General features: G+C 41.0%; 1 protein-coding gene and 1 long non-coding RNA gene across 5 annotated transcripts in view; one reads left to right on the top strand and one right to left on the bottom strand.

Moving 5' to 3' along the window:
• The window catches only part of LOC132534634 (uncharacterized), a 38,628-nt gene extending 24,672 nt beyond the window's left edge, over positions 1–13,956 (top strand). The window contains exon 3 of the long non-coding RNA XR_009546360.1: positions 13,811–13,956. This is a non-coding gene — a long non-coding RNA (uncharacterized LOC132534634). The remainder of the gene's footprint in view (positions 1–13,810) is intronic.
• PPP2R2A (protein phosphatase 2 regulatory subunit Balpha) overlaps positions 1–27,659 on the bottom strand; it is an 81,561-nt gene that overhangs the window by 6,628 nt on the left and 47,274 nt on the right. For 2 of the 4 annotated variants that reach the window (XM_060178845.1, XM_060178847.1), the window contains 5 exons: positions 21,926–22,020; positions 7,929–8,094; positions 2,669–2,781; positions 1,816–1,993; positions 15–179 (listed from right to left, as the gene is read on the bottom strand). In XM_060178845.1, coding sequence (XP_060034828.1) covers positions 15–179; positions 1,816–1,993; positions 2,669–2,781; positions 7,929–8,094; positions 21,926–22,020 — 717 coding nt within the window. Of the gene's footprint in view, positions 1–14; positions 180–1,815; positions 1,994–2,668; positions 2,782–7,928; positions 8,095–21,925; positions 22,024–27,659 lie in introns of all 4 variants that reach the window. The other 2 variants (XM_007535041.3, XM_060178846.1) reach the window with 1 other exon arrangement.

The raw sequence follows: 27,659 nt of genomic DNA on the forward strand, positions 1-27,659 counted from the left end.
CCAGTGGCACTTACATTTCGAATGCCTATCACAGAGGGCAGATGCCCTCATGTCACATAGCCGGATAGTTCCTTTACTGCTGCTGTATACAAATGTATTACAGCTGTTTGGGTGGAATTCTGCTGCTGTGATCACTTCTGTTAACTCTTCCATATTGGCAGGCTTGATATCCACGATATCTAGATAGCATCTGTTAAGGAATTTCCACTTAGAAAAGAGGAGACACTTTACATTTCTCAAGTCTAAAACTCATTCATTCTTGGTACAAGTATTAATGCTGAATTGCATCAGGTACTCTGACTCTCACTAAATACTGGGGAGGAGGGAGGGGAGTAACTGCAAATCCAAAATCAAAATGGGGAAAAGAACAAATTTGATAAATATGGAGAAGAAAAACATTTACTCATATTAAGTGCAAATCAAAATAAGAGAACTTTCATTTACATAGTCTAGTATAGGAAAATGGGCTGTCTGATTAATTATTCAAGTAATCCATTTGAAAATAGATTACATAGAAAAATAATATGAGCACTTAACCAGGTGAGCCACCTCATGGCCTCCAAGAAAAATACATCATTATTTCCAACCCATTATTTATATACATATACCATATGAGTCAAATGCAGTAAATTTATATTTCACAAACTTGTATCTGCACAAAAATTTTTTAGGCTATAAACTAATATAAGTGGGGGAAGGGATGTGTAGAGAATTTCTATTGACTTTATGTTACACATCACAACTTATATGGAATTATTTCACTCTTAGTGACACCAGGAGTGTAATTAAAAGCATTAAAAACAGTTATTTATTTTGATAGTGAGAGAGGAGACACCTAGAGCACTGCTCTACCACTTATGAAGTCATTCCCCCAGGCAGAGACAGGGGGGCTTGAACCCAGTTCCCCTGTGACAGGAAACACTCAGAACTTGGGTAGGGGTAGATAACATAATGGTTATGCAAACAGACTCTCATGCTTGAGGCTCTGAAGTCTCAGGTTCAATCTCCCTGCACCACCATAAGCCACAGCTAAGCAGTAGAATACTACTTTACAATTCTGGTTGTTTTTTATTTATGGAAAAAAAAATCAACTATTAAACACACACATACACACCCCCTCTCATTGTAGGGTTGGCAATATAGCTCCTTTCATAGCGTGCCTGCTTTGCCATGCATGGGACCCATGGTCCAGTGCCTGGCCGCACTGGACAACCTTCAGTGCTGTGGTGTCTCCTCCACCTTTCTATCTGAAAAAGCTGGCTTTGAGGTGACGCCCTGGTGATGACAAAACAAGACTTCCTTTACATAGATAATACAGTAGAAAAATTCAGTGTATCTAACTTTCCTTTTCTCTCTGTCCTATCCAACAACAATGACAACAATAACAGTAATAACCACAACAATGATAAAACAAGGGCAAAAGGGGAAAAATTGGCCTCCAAAAGCAGTGGATTTGTGGCGCAGGCACTGAGCCCCAGCAATAACCCTGGAGGAAAAAAAAGGGGGGGGGGAGGCCCTGAAACTCAAAGCAGGATTTGACTGAATTTGGAGTAGGGCACCAAAGTAAAAACCCTGGGCTGAGGGGGAGGGTGGATGTTCAGCTTGGGGGCGGGGGGAATAAAATGGGAGTCTTTTTTTTGGTGGTGGGAATGGAGTTTATGTACACTCCTATTAATTTGTAGTCATATAAATCACTAACGAGAGGGGAAAATTTGATTGAAAAAAAATGAAACAGGGAGGACATAATGGGAAATCCAAATTTACTAAGGAGAGAGAAGGTAAGTCCAGTCAGTATGCTTTCACCAAAATGGATACTAAAACTCCTGTCTGTAATTTCCAGATGCCAAAGGTTGATCCGCAAATCATCTGCAGATAAATATGTTTCATAATCACTATTGATAGAAATTGAATTGATGTGATATGTATGAGCATTGGCAAATATTCTTCGTGGACTGGCTTCAACCATTAGATCCATGGGCCTAAAGACTGGTACCTGTCAATAGGTGGGGGGGGAGGAAAAAAAAGGAATTACAGACTGATTCCTGCTTCCAATACTAATTATGGATCAGAACACATCATAGATTAAGTTAAGTGGAAAAAAATGAATTGACATTTTTGTAACACAGGCAGCAGCACTATTAGAATTTGCAGCTATTCTTACTTGCAGACTTTTGCAACTTTTGCAATAAAAGAAGTGCAAAGTTAGTACATGTTAATGATTTAAACTAATACTTTGGCTAAAAGGATTAGTCTAGGGGCCTGAAGATAGCGGTGTGTAAGCCTGTTCCCCGCCCCCATCCCCACGCGGGAGCACTGTGTCTGGCAACCAGGGGGAGGTCTGTGAACACTAAGTGGCTGTAGGGTTTCTCCTCTAACTGAAATGGAAAGAGGGTGAGAAAGTAAGAAAAGCCTCATTTTCCCTCCCACTGCGAAGACCTCCCTTGTGCCTTACAATCCTATTGCTTTCAGTGAACATTTTAACCCAAAAGGGTTTTTCGCATGAACCCAGTTCTGTGTTGAGAGAACAGGAGTGTGTGTGTGTGTGTGTGTGTGTGTGTGTGTGTGTGTGTGTGTGTGTAGATTACAATCATCTCTTCAAGTGAAATGTACAATAGGAACACAAAACTCGGTGCATCAGAATCATCCCCATCCCCCCCCCCCCACTTACTCGTAGTGTAGTAACTGTAGTAGGATCTCTATACCTTCCATCTTCTTCTTTCAAATTATACCCTTCTGGTCTTTTGTCCCTTTCACTGATTTTCCATAATTTTATTGTTTTATCTGGTAAGGAAAATGGAGAAAGACAATTTTTAAAAAAGCTAGTGACAAAGGAAAAATGTCCTTTTTAAAAATCACTTTGGGGGGCCAGGAGGTAGTGCAGTGGGTTAAGCGGACATGGTACAAAGTACAAGGACTGGTCTAAGGATCCCAGTTCGAGCCCCCGGATCCTCACCTGCAGGGAGGGGTCATTTCACAAGTGGTGAAGCAGGACTACAGGTGTCTATCTTTCTCTCCCCCCCTTTCGATTTCTCTTTGTCCTACCCAACAACTGGAAAAAAGAAAGAAAAGATGGCCACCAGGAACAGAGGATTTGTAGTGCTGGCACTAAGCCCCAATGATAACCCTGGAGGTGCACGTGCGTGCGCACGTGCGCACACACAACACACACAACACACACACACACACACACACACACACACACCTTTATTGAAATGTTGATTTGCATGGTTGTTGCTACAGGAGTACAGACTCACATCTCCCCACTCAACTATGAAAAAAAAACTTGTGCAAACAACTTATATGCCTGAGGTTTTGAGGTTCTAAATTCAAGCCCCAGTAGCACCATAAGCCAGAGTTAAAAAATGGATTCCGGGAGTCGGGCTGTAGTGCAGTGGGTTAAGCGCAGGTGGTGCAAAGCACAAGGACCGGCATAAGGATCCCGGTTCGAACCCCGGCTCCCCACCTGCAGGGGAGTCGCTTCACAGGCGGTGAAGCAGGTCTGCAGGTGTCTATCTTTCTCTCCTCCTGTCTTCCCCTCCTCTCTCCATTTCTCTCTGTCCTATCCAACAACGACAACAACAATAATAACTACAATAAAACAACAAGGGCAACAAAAGGGAATAAAAAAAATATTTAAAAAAAAGGGCAGAAGAGCAGAAACAGCAGACCTAATGAGGCCTACCGGTTAAATTTTAAAAAAAAAAAAAGGATTCCGTGGTCCGGGAGGTGGCACAGTGGATAAAGCACTGGACTCTGAAGCGTGAGGTCCCAAGTTCAATACCCGGCAGCACATGTACCAGAGTGATGTCTGGTTCTTTCTCTCTCCTATCTTTCTCATGAATAAGTAAATAAAATCTTTAAGAAAAAAATGGATTCCACCAACACAAGCCCTTATCTGAGTAACAAGCCAGCTCCCTATTACTGGGTAAACTAAAACACACAGAAAAGGCTCAGTGCCAGCACTATGAATCCACTGCTCCTGGAAGCTATTCCCCTCCGCCCCTTTTGTTGCCCTCGTTGTGATTATTATTGTTGTTGTTGCCGTTCGTTGTTGGATAGGAGAGAAAGATAGACAGCTGCAGACCTGCTTCACTGCCTGTGAAGGGACTCCTGCAGGTGGGGAGCCAGGGGCTTGAACTGGGATCCTTACACTGGTCCTTGCACTTTGCGCCACGTGAGCTTAACCTGCTGCGCTACTGCCTGACCCCCCACCCAGTTTCTTCGAACCTCAACATTTTATGCAACCATGGTACATTTGCTAAAAATAAGAAGTTGGCACTGTGTATGTTACCATTAACTCAATCTCAAACTCACTGAGATTTCACTAAGTTTCTCACCAAAGTCCCCACTTCAGCTCTAGGATCTGTTATCTAGTTATCAAGTCTCCTTACAGGGTCTGTCACAACTTCTCAGAACGCCATTTCTCATCACGCTAGCTGTTCCGGGAACCAGTGGAAAGGTTCTCTGTGGGCTGTCCCAAAATGGAGTATATTTGCTGTTTTCTAATGATCAGGCTAGGACCTCGGAATTTTAGGAAAATTACCACAGGTAGACGAGGGTTTGTATGGTTAGCATTTGACTTTCCCACAGGTGCTGCTAACTTTGATCACTTGAGTTCAGTCAAACCACTCCACTGTGGTTAGCAAAGTCACTACTCTCCCGGTTTCTCTGGAAGGGGATCACTAAGTCAATTCACACTAAGAAGCTGACTCCCTATAATGAGGGATGTCCATCCACATATAGGCATTCTGTAAGAAGTATTCCTTCTTTCCACTTATTCTATTTATATTTCGAGGGACTGATACATGTTTATTTAATACTTAGTATTAAATTCTACAATGGCATTCATACAAAACTATTTCATATTGTCGTTTTTAAATAATTTATTTATTATTGGATAGAGACAGAGAAATTGAGAGTGGTGGTGGAAGAGGCAGAGAGGGAAAGAGACAAATAGAGACACCTGCTTTCCCCCTACAGGTGGAAACCAGGGGCTTGAACCTGGGTCCTTGCACACTATGAAGAATGTGCTTAACCAGGTGCGCCACCACCTGGCCCCAGTATTTCACAATGTCTAGGTTCAAGTCCTGACTCTCCCTGGTGCACTGGCAGAAGCTACTCTGATGTCTTAGCTCTCTATCTGAAGCCCTGGTAAGGAAAGAAAACAAAACAAAACAAAACATATTAAGTGTTCTTTCATAAACAAAGGAGCCTATCACATAAATGCTAAAAAGAAAAAAGTACTCAACAAATGAGCTAGTTATAAAAATAGGACTGTAAAGTTGGTTGATTAAAACGAGAGTGCTTGGTGCTGTTTCTACCATTCTCCCACAGTAGCATTTTCCAATCCTAGATCTCTGTACTTTTTTTTTTCCAAGTATTTATTTATTCTCTTCTGTTGCCCTTGTTTTATTGTAGTTATGGGATGCATTGGATCGACCTTCTCGTGGTGCATCCCGTGAGTACCCATTCATTGGGGAAACTGACGATCCTTCCTAGCCAACTGAATCCACATGGATCCCAGTCACTTTCAAAGCCAGCAACAAGCAGCTCCTGACAGCTTTTAACCTGACCTGTTGACTGGCTACCGAAGAAGGGCAAACGCTAGAAGAAGAAATTGTAGTTATTATTGTTGTAGTTATTGATGTTGTTGTGTTTGGTAGGACATAGAGAAATGGAGAGAGGAGGGGAAGACGGGGGGAGAGAAAGATACGACACCTGCAGACCTGCTTCACCGCCTATGAAGCGACTCCTCTGCAGGTGGGGAGCTGGTGACTCAAACTGGGATCCTTAACACGCTGGTCCTTGCACTACTTGTGTTTAACCTGCTGTGCTACCGCCTGACTCCCACCACTGTACTTTTATTTATTTACTAGATAGACAGCCAGAAATTGAGAGGAAGGAGGGGATAGAGACGGAGAGAGACATCTGCAGAACTTCTTCACCACTTGTGAAGCTTTCCAACCCTGTAGGTTGGAACTGGGGCTTGAACACAGGTCCTTGTGCACTGTAACATGTTTATTCAACCAGCTGTGCCATTAACTGGCTCCCCTTGATTTTTTTTTCCCTTTCCTACTAGAGCACTGATCAGCTCTGGCTTATGGTGGTACGGAGGATTGTAACGGTACAGGATGGACAGGCTGGAGTGCTAAAATTTGATTTTATTAATAGTGAAGGGACGAGACTTTCCCCAGGCCTTGTACCAGTTGGGGGAAAAAGCTGTGTCCCTACCTTTTTCAAAATAATGGGAGAGGGGGTTGGGCAGTAGCGCAGCGGGTTAAGCGCAAATGGAACAAAGCCCAAGGACCCGCACAAGGATCCCAGTTCGAGCCCCTGGCCCCCCACCTGCAGGAGGTTTGCTTTCACAAGCAGTGAAGCAGGCCTGCAGGTGTCTGTCTTTCTCTCCTTCTGTCTCCCCTCCGTTCTTGATTTCTCTGTTGTAGCCAACAACAGCAACAGCAATGACAACAATAATAATAGCAACAAGGGCAACAACATGGTAAAACATGGTCTCCAGGAGCGATGGATTCATAGCGCAGGCACTGAGCCCCAGCAATAACCCTGGAGGCAAAAAAAAAAAAAAAAAAGGCAGGGAGTGAGACAGAGAAGAGACACCTGTAGCGCTGCTCCGCCGCCTGTGAGTTTGCCTCACTGCAGGAGTAGCTGGGGCTTGAACCTGGGATCCTTGTGCAGCTTGACTCAATGAGTCACCATCTCCTGAACACTCCCATCAAGTTCCGATCTAAGTTCTTCTTTTTAAAAAAGATATCTTTATTTATTTATTGGACAGAGACAGCCAGAAATTGAGAGGGAAGGGGGTGGCAGAGATGAGAGAGACAGAGACACACCTGCAACACTGATTCACCACGTGCAAAGCTTTCTCCCTGTAGGTGGGGGCTGGGGCCTCAAACCTGGGTCCTTGCGCATTGAGACATGTGTGCTCAATCAGGTTTGCCACCACCACCCAGCCCCAGTTGTTCCTTTCTTCTTCTTCTTCTTCTTCTTTTTTTTTTTTAAATTTCTTTATGGGGGGATTAATGGTTTACAGTTGACAGTAAAATACAATAGTTTGTAGATGTCGATCTGAGCTTTTATACATCATGGTTACCCAGAACCTAGTACTTATCACTGGAAACTCCTGGAAACACCAAGTCACAAATTATGGGGGTTGGGGGTGTGTGTTGTGTTTAGAAATTGTAATGTTAAAAAAAGAAAGCTCTTTTAGACAGTATCCTCAGTGAAGAGGTCCTTAGTAGTGTTTAGTATTTACAGCTTAACATATTCTTTTCTTCTTTTTTTAAATGGGTTGTTCTTACTCTATTTTTGGATAGAGACAGAGAGAAACTGAAAAGGGAAGGGGAAATAGGGAGAAAGACAGACACTTCACCACTTGGGAAGCCTCCCCCTGTAGGTGGAGACCACAGGGCTTCAACCTGGGTCTTGGCACACTGTAACGTGTAGTTAACCAGGCGCACCACCGCTTGCCCCCTAGCTTGAAATACTCTTTGTAGAGTGTAGCCATAGGTGAGGGTAAGTAAGGATTAACTCTGAACACCTATTATGCACACTAGGTGCGATCACCTGCACGACTTGTAACAACACTAACATAAACTATAGATATCACCAGCTCCACGCTTCTATATGAGAAAATTCAACTCAGTAAGACAAGGTGCCAAAGCCAAGAAGTGACAGAAATACAAACTAAATGCGATAATAATAAGCCCATTAGTTTCACTACAAATGGTGGGTGCGTGTGAAAAGAAAACTGACATCTGAGAACTTTTACAGAAGCTTACATTCTGTAATGGAAAGAAATTATTTCCAAATGTCTTCTCAGAGACCTCATAATAACCACACCACTCTGGAAAGACTGTCCCTATGTGTGCACAGTACGCACATGAAAAGAATTTAAAATGTGTTACACTTACCATTGGTGGACAATAAAAATTGAGCAGCATTTTTCTGGGGTAACCACCTAATTTTGTTGATCTTTTCTTCTATTTCTAAACTTTTCAAGTAATCAAACTCTGGTTCATGGCTCTGAAAGGTGCTGTAAACATTATATTCTCCTCTGCTATGAGACTGGATTTTGTTCTAAAATGGAAACAAAAATATTTGGACCATTGTTGAGAAGTATTTTTAAACAACCATGTAATCAATCACAATACATCTTAGAACTTTTGGTTAACTTTTCTATAGCTTAAAGCCGCACAGAGCTTCCCGACCAGTGGCAGGATGGTACAAATGAACACCATGGCAAGAAAAATAAGCAGATTTGTTACTGAGTAAAAAAGTCAAACACAAAAACCTTATTGTGGATTCCATTTTTAAAAGTCCTAACTAAAACTATAGGCAAAAGTAAGCGTTACAACAGAGGAAGGAGAAATGACTACAGAAGGAAACGAAAATGTCTTATGGAAGGCTGGAGAGTTCTATTTTTTTAAATCTTTATTTATTTGTTGGATAGAGACAGTCAGAAATTGAGAAGGGGTAACAGAAAGGGAGAGAGACAGAGAGACACCTGCAGCACTGCTTCCCCCTGCGGGTGAGGACCGGTGGCTCGAACTTGGGTCCTTGCGCACTGTAACACGTGCGCTCCACCAGGTGTACCACCACCTGGCCCCGATAGTTCTATTTCTTAATCTAGAGTTATCTGCTGTGTAATAACTTGACTAATGTTTTGTGAACTTTTCTCTAGAAAAGTAAGAAAATATGGTACAGATGCCCCCTTAGTATCTATCACGAATTGGTTCTAAGACTACCACAAATATCCACATCCACAGATGTGACAGTCTCCACCCGCCAGATCTGTCTGCAGAACTGGAACCCACGAACAGGGATGGCACACTGTATGTGTGTATAAAAGGGAACATTATTTGTCTTTTAGGGGTGAAGCTTCAAGAGCAGCCAAGCGATACCACAGGTGTCTTTCTCTTTCTCTCTCTCCCTCTTTCACTTCCAATGTCCTTCAGTTTCTATCAGAAAAGAACAGAAATTGAGGGCAGATGGTGCAGAAAGAAGCCACCAGGATCAACCACGCAAGCACTGAGTCCTGGTGGCAAAAATAAAAATGCCACACAACCAGTATTCTAGGACCAAGCAGATAGCACCGGTAGCACCGTCAGCAGCACGACAGGATTTCACACTTGAGGCACACACTTTATCCACTGTGCCACCTTCTGGACAGCCTCGGTGTTATAAATAGATAAATAAATGAAATAGAATCTTTTTAAAAACACTATGAAAAATACCAGTATCTTCCCTTGAAATGAAAAAGTGGTCAACACACACACACACAATGGTTTGTTATCTTTAGTACTCAAGAGAAAGGAATATTTTCTCTTAAACTGACGATTATAAAAAATAGGCACCCTGCCTCCTCCAGCAGCAGTGCTCAACTCGGGTTTATGGCGGTGTGGGAGAGTGAACTTGGGACTTCAAAGTTTCAGGCATGACTCTCTTGGCATAACCATTATGCTACCTCCCCCACCCTAAAAAATATGCTTTTAACAATCTAAAACCATTCAAAACTTTAATAACGAGGTTGTGGACAAAGTCCTGTGTGTTTGTGTGTGTACACACTAGAGTCAATGCAAATCATTTCTGGAGGATAATTTGTCAATACTTACTGAAAGCCTTCAGTTATTTAGGAAAACCAACAATGACACTTCAGTGTACATTATCTCTAATGAAAAATAACAAACGCAAAAGTGTAAACAACTTCATGCACAACCAGAATGTCCCATTAGGCCGGATAAACTATAAGGTGTTTACAGAGTCAATTAAATCCCTCTGGGAGACTGATGATCTTTTGTGTCTCCACAGCTATTTATAGACATAGTCATTGTAAGTCAAGCTAGACTTAAAAAGATAGCAATATATGGGGGTCGGGTGGTATCGCAGCAGGTTAAGCGCATGTGGCGCAAAGCACAAGGATCGGTGTAAGGACCCCGGTTCGAGCCCCCAGCTCCCCACCTGCAGGGGAGTCACTTCACAGGCAGTGAAGCAGGTCTACAGGTGTCTATCTTTCTCTCCCCCATCTTCCCCATCTCTCTCCATGTCTCTGTCCTATCCAACAATGACGACATCAACAACAACAATAACTATGACAATGATAAAACAACCAGGGCAACAAAAGGGGAAAAAGTAGTCTCCAGGAGCATTCATGGTGCAGGCACCAGCCCCAGTAATAACCCTGGGGGGGGGGGGGGAGAAGAAGATAGCAATATATAAACTTTAAGTGATATGTACGATGATTTGGGAAAACTGGGAGTAGGGGGAGAGCCTTGAATAAACACCAACCAACACATCCAGGTCTTACTGTGTGATGAAATGGCTTTGTAGAAATGGTTACGGTTTCCTATTTCCCTTACCAAATATATTAAGAATAATCATGCAAAAGGTCAAAAGCTTGCTAATGCAAAAATTCACTGTGCCTTTCCCAACTTCTTCCTGAAGTAGAATAATGATATAATATATAATGATATAATAATAATATCAGAATAATGTATGAGATGTTTACTGTGCTTCTTGAGCCAAACAAAAATTTCTAGAGTGGGGTGGAAATAAATTATGCAAAAACGTTCATGCTTGAGGCAGTCTGTCCTAGGTTCAGTCCCCATGCATCACCATAAGTGAAAGCTGGACAATGCTAGGAAAAAGGGGAAAAAAAAAAAAAGGTTTTCTAAAAAACATTAAATATATCTTGACCATTTCAAGTTAAAGAGAATAAATGAGCATATTTAAGTCTCCATGTAGAAAACTACTAAACTGGTTATAGTTATTCTCTGATTATATTGTTATTATCAGACAATAATGGGTTTTACATTGCAAAGTAGTTTAAGGTGTCTCTAACCAATAATAATAATAATAATAATAATAAACAAATTTCCTACCCACAAAGCTACAGATAAAAAAGAGAGGGTAGACAGCATAATAGTTATGCAAACAGACTCTTGAGCCTGAGGCTCCAAAGTCCCAGGTTCAAGGTCCCCGAACCATCATAAGCCAGAGCTGAACAGTGCTCTGGTAATAAATAAAATATTAAACCTAGCTTAAGGGAAATACGTAGTTACAGTTCATATGAAGATTTAAAGTGGTAAGAACTCTATAGCTGTCAATATGTTAAAGTCCAGCTAGAAAATTTTAGTTCTAAACCAATTTACCAAAAAGAAAAATAGAAAAAATGTTGGGTCTAGGTTTACACACACACCCTTCCACCCTTCTGAGAGTACACCCCCACTAGAGCTCAGGGCTCTCTCATCAAGTTTCTCTCGATGCAAAACTCAACAGATGGGGCTGGTGAGACAGCCTAATGGTTATCTAAAGTGAGTTTCATGCCTGAGGCAATCCCCAGCCCCACCATATACCAGAGATGAGCTGTGCTCTGGTCTCTCTCCTCTTTCTCTAGATCTCTCATTATAAAACAAAGGCAGGCGAAAAAAGAAGAAAAAACTCAACAGATGGATGTTATTTGGTGTTAGCATTTTTTTTTTTTTTAAACCAGAGCACTGCTCAGCTCTTGCTTATGGCAATTCGGGGGATTGAACCTGAGACTTAATGGAACCTCAGGCTTGAGTCTGTTTGCATAACCATTATGCTTTTACTATCTAGCCCCGCCCATTAACATTTCTTTTAAATAAAAATTCTAACTATACTTATCTGTTCTTACCTTGCAGTTGTCATAAAACATTAATACACCTAATCCCAGTTTCCTTGTTTTTAAATAAAATCTAACCTCTTTACCTTTGATGACAGTGCTGTGTGGGGTAATTAACATGAATAAGAATAGTACTTACATAGTTAATTTCCAGACAGCAGCCCATGTGTACACAGTCCACATCGGGCTATTTAAAGGCAGCACGCTGCAGCTAAATATACAACTGCCTAGGGTTCAAGAAACTTGGGGCAAAGGAGGTAAAAGGTAAAACTAAGGTCGTCAGTATTTTTTCCACTGGAAAACATTCTAATTAGTCATAATCTCTCTCACATATATGACTATCAGTGTTACTGACCAGAGAACATTTCTTTAACCATTGACTCCTTTAACAACTAAAGCCTCAAGCTCGGACTTTTTTTTTTTTGCCTCCAGGGTTATTGCCGGGGCTCAGAGCCTGCACCACGAATTCACTGCTCCTGGATGTCATTTTTTCCCTTTTGTTACCCTGGTTGTTTTACCATTGTTGTGGTTATTATTATTGTTGTTATTCGATAGGACAGAGAGAAATGGAGACAGGAGGAGAAGAGAAAGATAGATACCTGCAGACCTGCTTCACCACCTGTGAAGCGACTCCCCTGCAGGTGGGGAGCCGGGGACTCGAACCTGGATCCTTACACCAGTCCCTGTGCTTTGCGCCACATGCACTTAACCCACTGCGCTACCGCCGAACCCCCAGGCTCGGAAAATTTAAGCAATTCGTTTGAAGGAGCATGAAGTGACAGCAGAAAAATAATACAATTTCAATAAACTTCAAAACATACGCACAGGTCAATTGCAATATGGAAGAAATTACACAGAAAGGATTACTCAACATCTTTAAGCACCAAGAAAGTGAAATCCATGTGAGGTCTACGTACAGTGGAATACCCGGTTAAGTGCAATATAGTAAAAACAGGCAAAAATGCGTTTTAAAAATCAGTATGGGGAGCCAGGTGGTGGAACAGCTGGTTGAGCACAAGTTACAGTGCGCAAGGACCTGGGTTCAAGCCTCTGGTTCCCACCTGCAGGAGGGAAAGCTTCACAAGTGGTGAGGCAGTGCTGCAGGTGTCTGTCTCCTTCTCTATCTCCCTCTTCCTCTCAATTTCTGGCTGTCTCTATCAAATAAATAAAGATTTGGGGAAAAAAATCCGTATGGAAGGTTTTTCAATAAAGAGTGAGCGAGCAACCTATCTATCCTTTGGGAGATAGGCGAGGAAACAGGAAGGAGCACTATCTGTCTGACTTAAGTCCGAATAATAATTCCAACCAGGTACTGAATTCAAATGGGAATGAGGCCTGGGGAGGTGACCTAATAGCAAAGCACATTAAGTGTGAGGTACCTGGATTTGATCTCTAGCACCATATAAAAAAATCAAAAACAAAACGGAGGGTCACTAACGGTGAAGTAGTGGTCTGGGTTCTCTCAATAGAAAAGGAGGAGGAAGAGAGTAAGAAAAATCAAGAAACAAAACTTAATGGTAGCTAATCTATGAAATGGGAAAAACATACTGCTCATGAAAGCAATGCTGTTCCTTGCAACACATGGACTATATACAGCATTAGACAGGAGGAGAGAAAGGTAAGACACTTGCAGACCTGCTTCACCACTTGTGAAGTGACCCCCCACACACACAGGTGGGGAGCCAGGTGCTCAAATCGGGATCCTTAATGCCAGTCCTTGTGCTTTGTGCCATGTGCGCTTCACCAGCTGTGATATTGCCAAGACCCCAATGTACACCTTTAACAACAAACAGATCTTCACATAATGTAAGGAAAAGATATATACACTCTAAATATATCACAGTTTTCTTTTAGAAAATAGGCTAGCAGGGGTCAGGTGGTGGCGCACCTGGTTAAGTGTAGTGTGTGCAAGGAACCGGGTTCAAGACCCTGGTCCCCACCTGCAGGGGGAAAGCTTCATGAGTGGTGAAGCAGACTGTGCGTGTCTCTCTGTCTCTCTCCATCTCTATCTCCTCCCTCAATTTCTCTCTGTCTCTCTCTAGTAAAAAATAAAGTTTTAAAAAAATACGCTAGCTTTTGACATATATAAAATGTTGTTTGCTTGGTGGGGTACTTTATTCATCCTGTGTCCATACTTCTTAAAACTGCCAGCAATGAGCATGCTGAGATTTTAATGAAGAAAGAGGCTGGGAGGTAGCACATTGGGATGAACCACCTTAAGGATCAAGCCCTGCGTCAGATCAACATGCTAAATAGCTACTTGTATTTATATATTTTCTTCACATTTGGGAGCTACTCGTTGCCCTGATCATCCAGCTTTCTAGCCCCATTCTCAATTCTGACACCATCTTCCCAGACAAGAATTTTAGTCTACCTGCATGTTAGCTGTCAGAGTCCTAGCAAAAATTACCACAGTCTTCCTAGCTTCTTTCGACCCTAAGATCCCTATTCTCATCTGCTCATTTCTACTCTCTGGTTCCTGTTTATTAAAGTTTATCCTGCTTTATATCTTATTGCCTTTCAGCCACCAAGTTGCAAATACGACTATGATTCTATCCTGACTTCCTGGGCAAATGACATCAACAGGGTGTTTCGGAACCTCACCTCTCCAGAGCCCTACCTCACTAGGAAAAGACAGAAACAAGCTGGGGGTATGGATCAACCTGCCAATGCTCAAGTTCAGCAGAGAAGCAGTTATAGTAGCCAGAAGTCCCACCTTCTGCACCCCATAAAGACTTTTGGTCCACAGTCCCAGAGGGGAAGAAATATTAGGGGAAGATGTGCAGAAGACTCTGAACTCCAATTCCATCAGGACCAGGTGAGAGAAGTGGGTAAAAGGAAGGACATTCAGAAGTAGTAATAGGTGTAGGTGTGTGTGACTTAGAAAGGAAGAGAAGGCAGAACCATGGGGGGGGGGGGGGAGATGAGCAAATATATAAAATGAAACTGAAAATAATAATAAAATGAACAAAGCTGGGCAGTGACACGCCTGATCCAGGGCACACATTACCATGCACAAGCACGTGGGTTTGATTTCCCATTCGCCAACTGCAGGGGTAGGTAATGCTTCATGCGTAGTGACGCAGGTCTGCTGGTATCTATCCTTCTATTTCTCCCTTCCTTCTTAATTTTTCTCTGTCCCATCTAATAAAATGGAGAAGGAAATGGAGGAGAGGGGAGGTGGCTGATGAGTGGTGGCTAGATAATGCTAGCACTGAGCCCTAGCGATAACCTTGGTGGTTGGGGGGGGGGGGGGGCAGCAGAGGGAAATATGTAAAGAAATTCTACCATGTCCAACAATTACATAGTGACATGCACACAAATTCAGCTGAACAACCAGCGAAAGTACTTTTAAAAACACTAGCAACCGATTATTATTATTATTATTATTTACTAGAGCACTGCATAGCTCTGGCTCATGTCAATATGGGGTATTGAACCTGGGACTTTATAGAGCCTCAGACACAAGAGACTCTCTACTGCACCACCTCCTGGACCACAGGAAAAGAAAAAAAAAAATTTTTTTTTTAATATTTTATTTATGAGAAAGAGGGAGAGAGAAAGAACCAGACATCACTCTGGCACACGTGCTGCCGGGGATCGAACTCGGGACCTCATGCTTGAGAGTCCAAAGCTTTACCACTGCGCCACCTCCTGGACCACAGGAAAAAATTTTTAAGGAAATGTTTTTTAAAATAATTTTTGGGGGATCCTGGTGGCGGTGCATCTGGCTAAACAAACATTACCTTATGCGAGGATCCAGACTCAAGCCACAGCTCCCCACCTCTCTCTCCCTACCTCCCCATCCCTCTCAGTTTCTCTCTGTCCTGTCAAGAGTAATACAAAGCAAAAAAGGATGGATGGAAGGAAGGGAGGGAGGTAGGGAGAGAGGAGAGCGGAGGGGAGGAACACCAGAAGTTGTGGATTTGTAGTGCCAGCACTGAGCAGTAATAGCCCTGGTGGCATTTTTTTCCCTTTACTAAGGGATTAATGTTTTACATTCAACAGTAAATACAACAGTTTACATATGCATAACATTTCTGTTTTCCACATAACAATGCAACACACTAGGTCCTCTGTCATCCTTTTCCAGGACCTGTGTTGTCCCCCTCACCCACTTGAGCCTTTGACTTTGGTGCAATACACCAGCTCCAGTCTAAGTTCTGCTCAGTGTTTTCTCTTCTGTTCTTGTTTTTCAACTTCTGCCTGAGAGTGAGGTCATCCCATATTCATCCTTCTGTTTCTGACTTACCTCACGTAACATGATTTCTTCAAGCTCCATCCAAGATGGGCTAAAAATGGTGAAATCACCATTTTTAATGGCTAAGTAATATTCCATTGTGTATACAGACCACAACTTAGCCACCCATCTGTTGCTGGAGACCTGGGTTGCTTCCAAGTTTTGGCTATTACAAATTGTGCTGCTATCAACATAGATATACACAAATCTTTTTGGATGGGTGTGTTGGGTTCCTTAGGCTATATCACCAGGAGAGGAATTGCAGGATCATAGGGTAAGTCCATTTCTAGCCTTCTGAGAGTTCTCTAGAATGCTCTCCACAGGAGTTGGACCAACTGACATTCCCACCAGCAGTGAAGGAGGGTTCCTTTGTCCCCACAACCTCTCCAGCATTTTTTTTTTTCTTTGTTTATTTTTGGATAGAGACAGAGAGTAATTGAGATGGGGCAAAGAGAGAAAGAGACCTGCTTCTTTCAAAAAATTATTCATTTCCCCTTTTGTTGCTATTATTGTCTTTTTATTGTTGTTGCAGTTATTATTGTAGTTGTTACTGATGTTGTCGTTGTTAGACAGGACAGAGAGAAATGTATAGAGATGGGGAAGACAAAGAGGGAGAGAAAGACACCTGCAGACCTGTTTCACTGCCTGTGAAACAACTCCCCTGCAGGTGGGGAGTCGGAGGCTCGAACCGGGATCCTTCTGCTGGTCCTTGCGCTTTGTGCCACGTGCACTTAACCCGCTGCGCTACCGCCCGGCTCCCATGACTTGCTTCTTTCTTTCTACCACTTGTGCAGCTTCCCCTCTGCAGGTGGGGACCAGGGGACTTTAAACCAGGGCCTTGTGCATGTAAAGCACGTGTGCCACGGCTTGGTCCCCCTGGAAAGTTTTTCATTTGCTAAACAAACAATATTCGACACTGTAAATATGCATTTTAATTTTTACAGAATTCGTATCAGTTATATTAGAAAAGTTATTTGCCTTTACTAAGTTTCTACATGTGATAAATTGACACACAGGCGTATACATGCATACACATATACATTAGTTTGCAGTGAGGATTAAATAGGATTAGGACACTAGTAAAGGGACTACTAGTACATAAAGGATCTTGGGTCAGCATGAGAAAGGCTATGATCTGGGAACCAGAATACCCATGTTCTGGGAGTATTATCCCATTTATTAATGGTGTGGCTCTGGATGGGAAAATCTTTGTCTGGGTCCCTAATTTTCTTTTAACGGTCAAAGAGATTGTAGTACGAGGTGTTAACATTTGTGACATACAGGATAGTTCACCTACAAAAGTATCAATGAGCAGAAGAAACTAGAGCTTTTGTGAACTTGGCTGAAGTGGACTTTGTCTTATATTACTCTGAGAACTACATTTTATGCAACTTAAAAAGACTACAGAATTCACCAAGCTATTGAAGAATCTATAGCATCTACTAGAAAAAAGATTAGTGTAACCTTGAGGAAAAGGTTCAGGATCTTGTCAAGCCCAGTGATTTCTGGTGCTTATATTCTAGGAGTGCAATACATATTCATGCACAGGGACCTGGGTTTGCGCACCTGCTCCCCACCTGCAGGGGGAAAGCTCTACGAGAGGTGAAGCAAGTACTGCAGGTGTCTCTCTCCTTCTCTAACTCCCTCCCCTCTGAATTTTTCTCTGTCCTATCAAATAAAGAGGGAGGGGAAGGCCACCAGGAGCAGTGGGTTTGTCGTGAAGGCACTGAGCACCAGTGATAAATCTGGTGGCAATTAAAGCTTATGATTCTTCACACATTCTGTATGTACAGTCTTGGGGAAACTGTTCGAATGTACTTTTAGACAGTATACACCGGAAGCTATGGAATTATCATGGCATTTAAATTTTATACCTCCAATTAAATTCTCAATGGACTACATTATTTTTAAAAAATACTTGTTTTTAATGAGATACAAAGAAAAAGAAGCAAAGCAAGACCAGAGCACTGCTTGGCTCTGGCTTATGGTGGTGTTGAGCATTGAACCTGGAACTGCAAAACCTCAGACATGAAAAGCTGTTATCATGTGTCGGTATGTGAATCCAGAGACTTGTACATGAGCAATATTCTAAGCAATCTCTAGGGTCCGTGTTGTATTCTGCTTTGAAAGTGAGCTGAAATACCAAGGCACCTCTCCACCTCCATGCAGTTCCCTTGGTGCTCTCCCGGAATGCAGGATCGTACATATGGTAAGAGGGCAGAAGCTTCCTGCTCAGTCACCTCATGAGGCCCCATCACCAGAATAACAACAAATGAATCTAGTCTGAGGAAATTCTAACTGTATAATCACGGGGCAGTCTAGGACCCTTAATTTAAAATACATGTTCCAAGTGTACTCTGAACACAACCTTAGACCAGACTAGGAGAGTGGGGTGGGGGCTGCTTAAAAACTCGCAGTTTCAAAAAACAAGCCTTATTATAAACAATCTCTTCTGTGGTCTAGGAGGTGGCACAGTGGATAAAGCACTGGACTCTCAAGCAGGAGGCCCTGAGTTCAATCCCTGGCAGCACATGTACCAGAGTGATGTCTGGTTTTCTGTGTCCCCAATCTTTCTCACTAATAAATAAATTAAAATCTTTAAAAAATAATCTCTTCTTCTACACGAATTCCTAAATAACAAGACTTTTCAAGGGCCAGGAGGTGGCACACCTAGCTGAGTGCGCAGGTTTCCATGTGCAAGGGGCTAGGTTCAACACCTCCTCAACTGTAGGTAGGAACCTTCACAAGCAGTGAAGCAGTGCTCCAGGTGCCTCGCTCCCTGTCTCCCCTTCCATTTCAGTTTCTCTGTCTGTATCCAATAAATAAATACATTTTATAAGAGAGCAAATAGAAAATGAAAACAGTAATAATCAGGCAGTTATAAAAGCAGGGAAAAAAATACTGAAGAATGGTGAGTGAGTTAGATATCAAAATTTGGGAGCTTTATAAATGAGAGGATGGGTGTGATGCCTGAGGGAAGTAATTTTTACCTTCGACTTCCCTATATGCCTCTATTTTATCACACAAACTGTCATAATAAAAAAAACTAGCATATTTGTTAGAAAAATACTTATTAAGTCACACACAGAGGATGAAACATACACAAACTGAATGAAGATCTGGTTTCCTGTCATGGCTAGGGAGTACAGGGACAGGCAGTGCGAGCTGCCAACAGTGACAGAAAGGGAATCTGTCACCTGGGACAGGTAAAAGACAGAAAGGCAGGCGCAGGAGATTCACTCTGCAACTGTATCTTTTCCCAGGGCAGAACAATAAAAAGTAGAGATATTTTATTCTCCAATTTTAGCAACCACCCTGCTGCTGGGTAGATGATCAAAGCCACAGTAGCGTGTTGGTGTATTTTACAAACAGAGCTACTGGGGCTGGGTGGTGGCACACTTGGTTAAGCACACATGTTACAATGCTCAAGGATCCAGGTTCAAGCCCCCAGTCCCTCCCTACCTGCTAGGGAGTAAGCTTTGCAAGTGATGAAGCAGGGCTGCAGGTATCTCTCTGCATCTCTCCCTGGCTGTCTCCCCCTACTTGCTCTATTTCTGGCTGTCTATACAATTAAAAAAAAAAAAAACCCACCAGAGTCAGTATCAGTCTGAAAAGTGTATGTAACATTTATGCTTGTAGAGATCACTTAAATCTAACTCTATTTTGTAGACATATAGGTAGGTATAGTGGGGGGTTTAAATTGTGAAAAACAATCCAGGTAAAAACACACAAAATTATTATTAGTAAAATTAAGTGTCAGAGAAGGGATTATCAACTGTTACTACCATCAATATTAACCTATCACTTATCATGGGGTGATATTATTTCCCCCAGTAAAACGATAAAAAATGTAATCTATCATTTAATATAGCACCGGCATCTACAGTATCAGAAGACAAGCAAGTTACTAATCTAAGGTCTTAGATAATAGATTAGTTTTTTTGACTCTGAAACGCAGCTAAGGATGACAGATACACAAAAAGAAAAGTCCTCTACCAATGGCTTTCTCAAAGTCAGTTATGTTGCTTACTTCCTATAAGAGAAAGTAGTCAAAGTATTAGTGTGCAAGAATTTTTGGTAAAACTTTCAAAGGAAATCCCAGGAAATGACTACTCTTTAAATTTTGGGGCATTCTTTCCTGAAGTAAAATGTTTGAGCCGTTTCAGTAATTCGGAAGTTAGACCTCCAAGTTCAATTTAATACACTGACAACCTGTGGGAAAGTACTAAACTATTATTTTGACCAAATTTAAAAAAAAAGATTTTATTTATTTATTAATGAGAAAGATAGGAGGAGAGAGAGAGATAGAACCAGACATCACTCTGGTACATGTGCTGCTGAGGAATGAACTCAGGACCTCATGCTTGACTCAGAGTCCAATGCTTTATCCACTGCGCCACCTCCTGGACCACTATTTTGACCAATTTTCATCAAAATTTCCTTTAATTTTACTAAAAGGAAATGGGACCTCTTTCATTCAGGTATTTCTACTTGAATAACCATAATTTTTTTCGCCAAAAAGTGACACACACACACACACACACACACTCCCTCAAGTTCCTTCCATCCTTCTAGGTGGAAGTGCTCAGTAATCAGAATTAATTTTACATGCTCTTCTCAAAATACCTTTGAAACAAAAGCAAAGTGTAGGAGTCAATAACTTTCACTATACAACACATTGAGAGAGGCAACTCTGTAGTCTCGGTAACAAGCTTAACACCCATATTTTGGCTACCTAATAATACTGAAAAGATGACATGTCAGAAGGTTCTGGGTTCTAGTTTTCAGCTGTCACTAAATAATCAAGTAATTTCTTAATGTCTTGACTTTCTCAGTTGTAAATAAAGGATGGTTGTATTGATCTCTAAGGTCCTGTTTCAACTCTAAATATTTCAAGAGTCTTACAATAATTTTTCTTTTTTACGATAGAAGTTTTAAGGTGCTTGAAAGCAGGAACAGAAAATCTGATTTTGCCCCCCTTACAAAAAACTATTGTCATGAAAAGTTTCAGTCTTATTTTTTCCAACCAAAAGAAGAAAAATAATATAAAAGAGACATACTTAGTGTTTGTGCACCTTCTAATCAGACACTTTTAATCATTTCTCTTAAAATTAAATTACCTACCTCACTGAGGTGCTGTGAGGATTAATTCATTAGTTTTTGTAAAGCACTTTGAGATCCTCAGGTCAAAGACGCTATAGAAGTGCAAAGTAGTAGTATTATTACTAGATTCTTTGCTTATTTAAGGAATTTCACAGTCCTTTAAAACCTATCTGCGTTATAATTTAAACATAATTTTATCTGTAAAACCCTGCATCTCACATTACTTTTAACTCTTTCTGAATGTATTATAGGACAAGGGGTAGAATGTTTCAGAACAAATTATTCTAAAAGATTTAACTTTGACCTGTAAATGAAAGGAGAGGGCACAGGAAAATCGAGTGTAATAAATTTTGTGTAACAAAGAAATTTAGAGAAACTGCACTAATCAGATTTAAAAACTGTGCATAAGATTTACTCAAAACAAAATCCCACCTAAACTACAGATACAATGAGAAATTAGTTTCTTCAAAAAGAAAAGAAGCAATTTTCATATCAACTCAACTAGAAAGGGAGTATAGAGGTAATAAGTTCTATTACATGAATACATATGTAACTTGAGGAACAAATGCAAAGCTACAAGAATCAGAGCAGACACAAAGAACATTCTACTTGACAAACAAATATTTTGGGGGTTAAGAGAGAGTAGGGGTTGGCAGCACCCCAAATGAGATTTTCAGGACAGGAGGGGGTAGATAGCATAATGGTTAGGCTTCGCAGTCCCAGGTTCAATTCCCCATACCACATACCACCATAAACCAGAGCTGAGCAGTGCTCTGGTAAATTGAAAGGAGAGACAGACACACAGACACACAGACACACACACACACACAGACACACACACTGACAGAGGTTTATTCTCAGGACTACACAGGCTCCAGTCCCAGGAGCAAACCGAAATTTAGTATTAATTGTTGAACACTTACCTCCTGCTCTTGTTGAAAGATGACAACTCTACCACCTTTATCGCCTGTTGCTAGTAATTCTCCAGAATGATTAAATTCTACCGTAGAAATTATATCTGCTGTATAAATGAAACAAAAAAATATATGTATCAGTTTCTCCCAACTTAGTTTTGGAAATTAGCACACTCCTGACATTTTACACACCTGTTTACCAAACTGCCATGAGAAATAAATCTAAAGTTCTCTCATGAATATTCTGATTTACCAAGTAATTCTTCCCTTCTCCCCAGAATAAGCCAACATGAAACTACTTGACACACAGTACCATGTGGCTGGGAAACAATCCTCACTCAGCACTGCAGGCACAACAGTGATCTCTGGGCTTGTGTCGACCTCCTACTTTCTGCCTCATGTGAAACGTATTCCTTTTATGTGTAATAATACATTGAGGGGGATGGGAGAGAAGGAAAGTGGCAGCAGTAAGCACTGCTAGTACTTAGGGCCAATAAATTGTGGGTGTATATTAAATCAATTTGTGAAGCAGTCTATGATAGCACCATTAAAAATTAGTCATTTTCTTTCTAGTTGGTTTGAATATCAAGACAATGTCGATATGCACAAAAAATACCTCTTTGGACTCTAAAAAATGTGCTTGGCTTGGTAAAATGTTCCCATCTCACTCAAGCACCAGATTCACTCTGCAGGTTCAAGTTGTTGCATTTATCTAAATTAAAGAAATTAGAACTCTCTTTATTATTTCATATAGCGTTTTCAGAGTAAAGTGATAGAATCAGTGTCTGGTACAGAACTAATTTTGCAGAAAGATTCAAAGCTTTAAAAGTCATACGTGGAGGAGGCTGGGTGGTGGCACATCTGGCTGAGGGCACAAGTTACCAAGCTCAAGGACCTGGTTTAAGACACTACTCCACACCTGGGGGCAGGAGAAGAGAGACAGGCACAGGGGGACTCTTAAAGCAGTGAAGCAGGTCTGTAAGTATCTATCTTTTTCTTCCTCCCCACTTAATTTCTTTGCCCTATCAAATAAAATAGGAAAATAAATAAATAGCATAATGATTATGCAAAAAGACTTCTGTGTTCAGTCCCTACACCACCATAAGCCAGAGCAAAGTAGAGCAGTGTAAAAGTCTCTCATTATAATTATATATGTGAGAAACAGAGCTTGAACATCATTGAAGGACAGTCATCAGATTTACACATTTACAAGTCAGCTCACTTTAAAACCTTAAGGGCAAGAAATACTGGGTCAATGACATACAATTTCCTCAACATATGTACATTCTTAAAAATACCCCCCCCCCAAAATCAATAAACAAAAAGTTTAGAAACAGCCAACCAAATCTTTTTATTTGACTAATGTGCAATATTTATTGGTGGTTGGTGTGTGAATGTGCAAGCTTGTGGCTTCCTTGCAGACTTTTATGTACTACATATATCTATGTGGTGGAACTGAAATAGGCACATTGATCCTGCATCCCCCCCCCCCCAAAAAAAAAAAAGGAAACAAGATTCCTCAACACAACCAACCATAAAGTATGAGAGCCACTGTATATTTAATTATCTACTAAATCATCAAGTACATCAATGATGCTATCAAAAGGTTTTCTGAGTGAAATGTCAAGATCTCATAAACTCTCTCTGGGAATATATAACTAAATGTGGAATTTGACATACAAAATTGAGAGCTGAAAGGAAGAAAGACGTTCGGGAATGAATTATGGAGAACACTCAAATCAGGGCTTTGGCCACATGTGCCAATGAAAACTGATATGGCATGAATGACTTGTGGGTTTGCCTGAAGAGTACAGAGCACCCTAATCTGTTATCTGTCATGAGCAACCTACCTGTCCCAGTGTACAAACACTACTATTTTCTCGGCAAGCCATGATTTAACCAGCATGGCTCGCTACCATGTACTAACTAGACAAGGATGGCCAAATACTACTATCTATGATTCTGGATGATAATCTGTTCCCAGGGCCAGAGAAACAGATCGCCAGGTAAGATGCAAGTCTTCTACCACCAGAAATGCAGCCCAGGTTCAAGCCCTAGCAACACCATGGAATGTTCCAGTGCTGTCCTCTCTTTTATCTGAATCTTATTATTTCCATTATTTTTTCCCAGAGCACTGATCAACTCTAGCTTATGGTGGTTAGGGGATCGAATTTTAGGCAGGAGAGTCTGTATATACCATTATGCTGTCTACATTTGCCCTCTTCTAGCTGAATTAAAAAAAAAAAAAAATCAGCCGGGGGGGGGGGGGGGGAGAGGAAGTGTTGCCTCCACCTTGAATGCAACAATAACATGTTCAAGGTCCTGGCTTCAACTTTTCCCCTGCCCGCAGCCCCTCTGCCCCACCTTCAGGGCTGGAGGCTTCACAAGCATTGAAGCAGTACTCCAGGTGCCTCTTTCTATCTCTTCCTTCACCACAGTTTCTCTCTGTCGTATCAAAATAAATAAGTGAATGAATAAAAAAAAAAAAAAATCAGCCCAGAAGCAGTGAGATCATGCAAAGCACTGGCTCCACCAAAAGAAACCATTCCTTAAACTATACTAATTCCATTATCATTTTTTAAAACTACATTGTAGATGACTGCAGAAAACTAAAATAGTGCTGTTCAAAAGACACGATCAACTCTCCATTAAGAAAAACTAACATAATTATTTTTTAAAGATTTGTTTATTGAGGAGATGAAGAACTAGATCATTACTCCGTGGTCACAATGTTTCTGATCTTTGTTAAATTTTATATTACTAGCAGAAAATGAGACAGACTCATCATGCAATATAAAAAAAGAACTTTTTTTCTTTCAAACTTTTCTTTCTGAGTTGTCAGCAACCAGTTTCATTCCAAGAAGATGATATAATTGCTTTCTTTGGGAGATGGTACAATAATTACTGTTGGTGCTGGGAGTAATAACAGCAGGGCTGCTGGTCTATTTTTATCTCGTCAGGCATATCACTCCCTTTTGGTCACTTGCTGCCTTTTCTATGTACTATTTAATAAACAAAACACTGTTAAAAAAATTCAAAGATTTTAAAATGTAACACTCCCAGCATAAAAAGCTGACACAAGGGACTGGAGAGATACAGCATAATGATTATGCAAAAAGAGACTTTCATGCCTGAGGCTCCAAAGTCCCAGGTTCAATCCCCAGTAACAGTATAAACCAGAGCTGAGCTGGTAGCTCTCTGTGTTTATCTTTGTCTCTCTGACATTAAAAGTAAATAAAATGTATTTTAAAAAACTATCAGACACAAGAAAAATATCATAGTTAGCAGTGATATCAATAATTACTCTATAAAGTGACCATATTATTATAATTGACATTCTCTGAATATTTTAGCTCTTGCATGAAAGGCATTTTCTGGGATTATTCATCGCTTTTCATAACGTCATTTGAGGACTTTAAGCCAAATAAGTCACTTGAAATGATCCTATTAAAAATTAGAGTAACGGAGCCGGGTGTAGCGCAGCAGGTTAAGCGCATGTGGCGCAAAGCACAAGGACCGGCATAAGGATCCCGGTTCAAGGACCCCCAGCTCCCCACCTGCAGGCGAGTCACCTCACAGGCGGTGAAGCAGGTCTGCAGGTGTCTTTCTCTCCCCTTCTCTTTCTTCCCCGCCCTCTCTCCATTTCTCTCTGTCCTATCTAACAATAATGGCATCAATAGCAACAACAATTTTTTTAAAAAGGGAAAATAAATAAAATTTTTTTTAAAAAATTGGGAGTTGGTCTGTAGTGCAGTGGGTTAAGCGCACATGGCACAAAGCACAGGGACCAATGTAAGGATCCCGGTTGGAGCCCTGGCTCCCCACCTGCAGGGAAGATGCTTCACAAGCGGTGAAGCAGGTCTGCAGGTGTCTATCTTTCTCTCCCTCTCTCTGTCTCCTCCTCTCCTCTCCATTTTTCTCTGTCCCATCCAATGACGACAACAATAATAATAACCACAACAATAAAACAACAAGGGCAACAAAAGGTAGTAAATAAATATTAAATTTTTTTTAAAAAAATAGAGCAAACATAACTGTATAGACTGTGTTATGTAAAAAAGCTGAACATGTTTCAAAAAAAAAAAAAATATGAAAGTGACCTGTAGCTTACAGCCTGGAAAACAATGTCCTGCCTGTAAATATCACTTAGGCCACACCTATTTATTTAGAGATTAATTGTGGCAGTTTTCACTTTATAAAAGCAAGTTTAAATATCTGGAAAAGACTAAAAACATTTACTGGATTGTCAGAAGTCATGGCACATTTTTTTCCAAAGAAAGTAGATTGTAACTTTTCCAACAACCCAATACTACTTGAATCTTTACAGAAAATGCTTTTATCAGCTCCTGCCAGTATATTAATTGAATCGTAACATTAAAACAAGTAACAGTTACTGTTCATGTAGAGAAACACCCCAGAAAGATATGAAGAGCTATGTGCTAAACACTGTGTGAACTGAGCATATTCCAAGACTTTTGCTTAATCCTTCTAATACCATAATGACAGGTATCATTTTCAATTTACAGAAAAGTTTAAAAGGGGGGTGGTGGTGGAGACAGCCTAATGGTTACACATGCCTGACGCTCCAAGGTCCCAGGTTCAACCCTCATCAACACCATAAGCCAGAGCTGAGCAGTGCTCTGGTAAAATAAATGAATAAATCGTTGCTGGCAGCACTGAGTTCCATACATAAATCACTGAATGATGAATACAAGAACGTATTCAGTTTATTGTCTCATTGTGAAGTGCCTACATTCAAAAAAGCAAATAGACTTTATACTGTCAACTAGTGTCAACATTACAATGGCTACATGTCCCTACTTAGAAAGACCTGACACAATTGAGGCACTAAGCACACACATGTCAATCTCTATCCCTTTATAGAATATATGAGTGGCCCCACCTGCAGGGGGAAAGCTTCATGAGTGTTGAAGTAGAGCTACAGGTGTCTCTCTGTCTCTCCCTCCTCTCTCAATTTCCTTCTGTCTCAATCCAATAACAAATAAAAAATTTTAAAAAGAAAAAAATATATATGAGTGGTCTGGGAAGTGTGTTAATGAGAAAGATCGGAGAGAAAGAACCAGACATCACTCTGGTACATGTGCTACCAGGGCTTGAACTCGGGATCTCATGCTTGAGAGCCCAATGTGAAAACCTGCACAGTGATTATTATGTCAAAGGGGACTTCAGGAAGAAAGTGGTCGCAAATATTTACAATCTAGAATACAGGGGTGGTATTCTGATATGAAATCAAACTCAGATAACTGAAAAAAATGAACTTAGCAAGGTGGTTACTCTTTTACAAACATCATCTTTTTCTTTATTTTTCCAAATGAGAAACACCAAAATACCACTCCACCACCCCTCAAGATTCATCTTTTTTTTCTTTTTTCTTTTGGTGCTCTCATAAAATACTTACTCTACTTACTGTACCAACTCCCTGGCCCAAATATTTGACTTCCTTTTTTAATTAATTTTTAAAATATCTTTATTTTCCCTTTTGTTGCCCTTGTCTTTTTATTGTTTTTTAGTTATTATTGTTGTTACTGATGTCATCATTGTTAGATAGGAGAGAGAGAAATGGAGAGAGGAGGGGAAGACAGAGAGGGGGAGAGAAAGACACTTGCAGACCTGCTTCACCACCTGTGAAGCAATTCGCCTACAGGTGGGGAGCCCGGGGCTCGAACTGGAATCCTTATGCTGGTACTTGGGCTTTGCACCATGTGTGCTTAACCCGTTGCAC

Source organism: Erinaceus europaeus, chromosome 19 (assembly GCF_950295315.1).
Source record: "Erinaceus europaeus chromosome 19, mEriEur2.1, whole genome shotgun sequence".
Classification (NCBI taxonomy): Eukaryota; Metazoa; Chordata; class Mammalia; order Eulipotyphla; family Erinaceidae; genus Erinaceus; species Erinaceus europaeus.